The 1,754-nt window shown below is 38.8% G+C and overlaps 1 protein-coding gene across 2 annotated transcripts in view; it reads right to left on the bottom strand.

The window, feature by feature from the left end:
• Positions 1-1,754, bottom strand: part of LOC106871905 (DNA topoisomerase 3-beta-1) — a 37,564-nt gene that overhangs the window by 34,447 nt on the left and 1,363 nt on the right. The window contains exon 1 of one of the 2 annotated variants that reach the window (XM_052965560.1): positions 374-859. The exons of the other annotated variant lie outside the window; for it this stretch is intronic. Coding sequence (XP_052821520.1) covers positions 374-394 — 21 coding nt within the window. The 5' untranslated portion in view covers positions 395-859. Of the gene's footprint in view, positions 1-373; positions 860-1,754 lie in introns of those variants that run through there. 2 annotated transcript variants of the gene reach the window in all.

Below are 1,754 nucleotides of genomic sequence, written 5' to 3'. Positions count from 1 at the left end.
CTCCGTATCCGAAAACGGGTTTTTTTGGCAAAAAAAAGAAAAGAAAAAAAAATTGGGAGAAAATGGGCGGAGGAAGTCTTTCCCAGCTTTCTTATGCTTTGCAAAGTATCTTGCATTCAAAGATAGGAGAATATCATGGAGAATGGATGAGTGTAAATGAAGATGCAACAACCGTTCATTAGTGCACTGACCCAGAAATTGTAGATTGTTATAAGCCCACAGCAACAAGCCAGTGGAAAAGACAGCAACGAAACAAATATTGCAAAAGGGCCTCTATTGATAAATTCAGTTGACAGGATAACTTCTAACAGGTCTAGAATAACGAAGTAGTAATCATTTGACAATATAACGGTCTCAATCAATATCTGCTTACCAGATGTGCTGTCACCTTCATTATTAGTTCCTGATATCTTAGTCACCTTTCAAAGAAAGAACCTCGGTAGCCCTTCATATCAAAAAGATGCTAATCCTGGCAGCCTTCACTCCGAAACAATGCAGATGTGCTTAGTTACTTTTCGCTTCAGAAATGGCAGTGATGAAATTGTTTGTTAGTCATTAGAATTGCACTTACTTGCCATTTAATGTTTCTTTAATAATCAATCTGCACTGATTTACGAGGAATATTTTAAAAGTAGGAGGAAGTCAGCCGTTGAGTTAATATTTCAAGTGTATTCTAACTACTTTTTAATTGAGTAAAACCACTAATCCAACACTCTTCAGGTCCCAATAATGCCGGATTAGCGATGGTCGTTCCGTCTCTCTCTATCTATCTATACACACACAGTTGGCCCGAAGTCAGCCTTGAACAAGCTAACCGGTCATCAAAAGCATTCAAACCATGACCATATATTTTTTCAAAGATCACCTGAAAGTGTAATCCAGAATAGACTTATGTTCTTTATCTTCTTGATGCTGTTTGGTTAGCGAAAGATTTGTTTGCCCATTTTTTTCCTCTTTTTCATTTTCTCTTTTTTTTTTATCTTGACTTCAGAATCATTAGAACGTTAGACAAAAATACCTTGCAATATTTGTCCTAGCTCTTTACCTTCTGAGTTCACAACTCATCGCCAATTTTGCCTTTCATTGCACCGAAATCGATAAAATATTAGTCAAGCATTTGTCAATTTAATCGTCTCCTGTTAAGGCTTTGTGCCTATGGCGATCTGATAGAAGGCGGCCAGCTAACAGAATCGTTAGAGCGTTGGAATAAATGCCTTGCAGTATTTGTTGACCCAGTTCTTTACGTTCTGAGTTCAAATCACGCAGAGGTCAACTCTGCCTTTCATCTCTCCAGGGTCGATAAATAAAGTACCAGGGTCGATAGTATCGACTAATTTGTTGGCCATGTGCTTAAATTAGAAACTAAGGAAAAGAGGTGAGAAGGGTGGAGAAGCTGGAATGATACCAGAAGACTGGCAAAAAACAGAGCTGGTTGGAGAGATCGGGTTGCGGCCTTATGTGCCTGATTGCACGAAGAGAACTAACTAGTGGAAAAAGGAAGGCGGCGAGCTGGCAAAATGCTTAGCGGCATTTCGTCTGTTTTTACGTTTTGAGTTCAAATTCCGCCGATGTCAACTTTGCTTTTCATCCTTTGATGATGGTGGTAGATGGACGATGAAATAAGTATCGGTGGAGATGGAGTATATGTAATCTGGGTATACCCCCACTTTTAAATTTTGTTTACCATGGAGAATCCGATTCTGGAAAAAAAAATTTCAAAAATCTCAATTTTAAAATTTCGATCCCCCCCCCCC

This window comes from Octopus bimaculoides, chromosome 2 (genome assembly GCF_001194135.2).
Source record: "Octopus bimaculoides isolate UCB-OBI-ISO-001 chromosome 2, ASM119413v2, whole genome shotgun sequence".
Lineage (NCBI taxonomy): Eukaryota > Metazoa > Mollusca > Cephalopoda > Octopoda > Octopodidae > Octopus > Octopus bimaculoides.
Note: the sequence above shows the minus strand (reverse complement) of the source record. Positions and strands in the feature narration are given on the sequence as shown.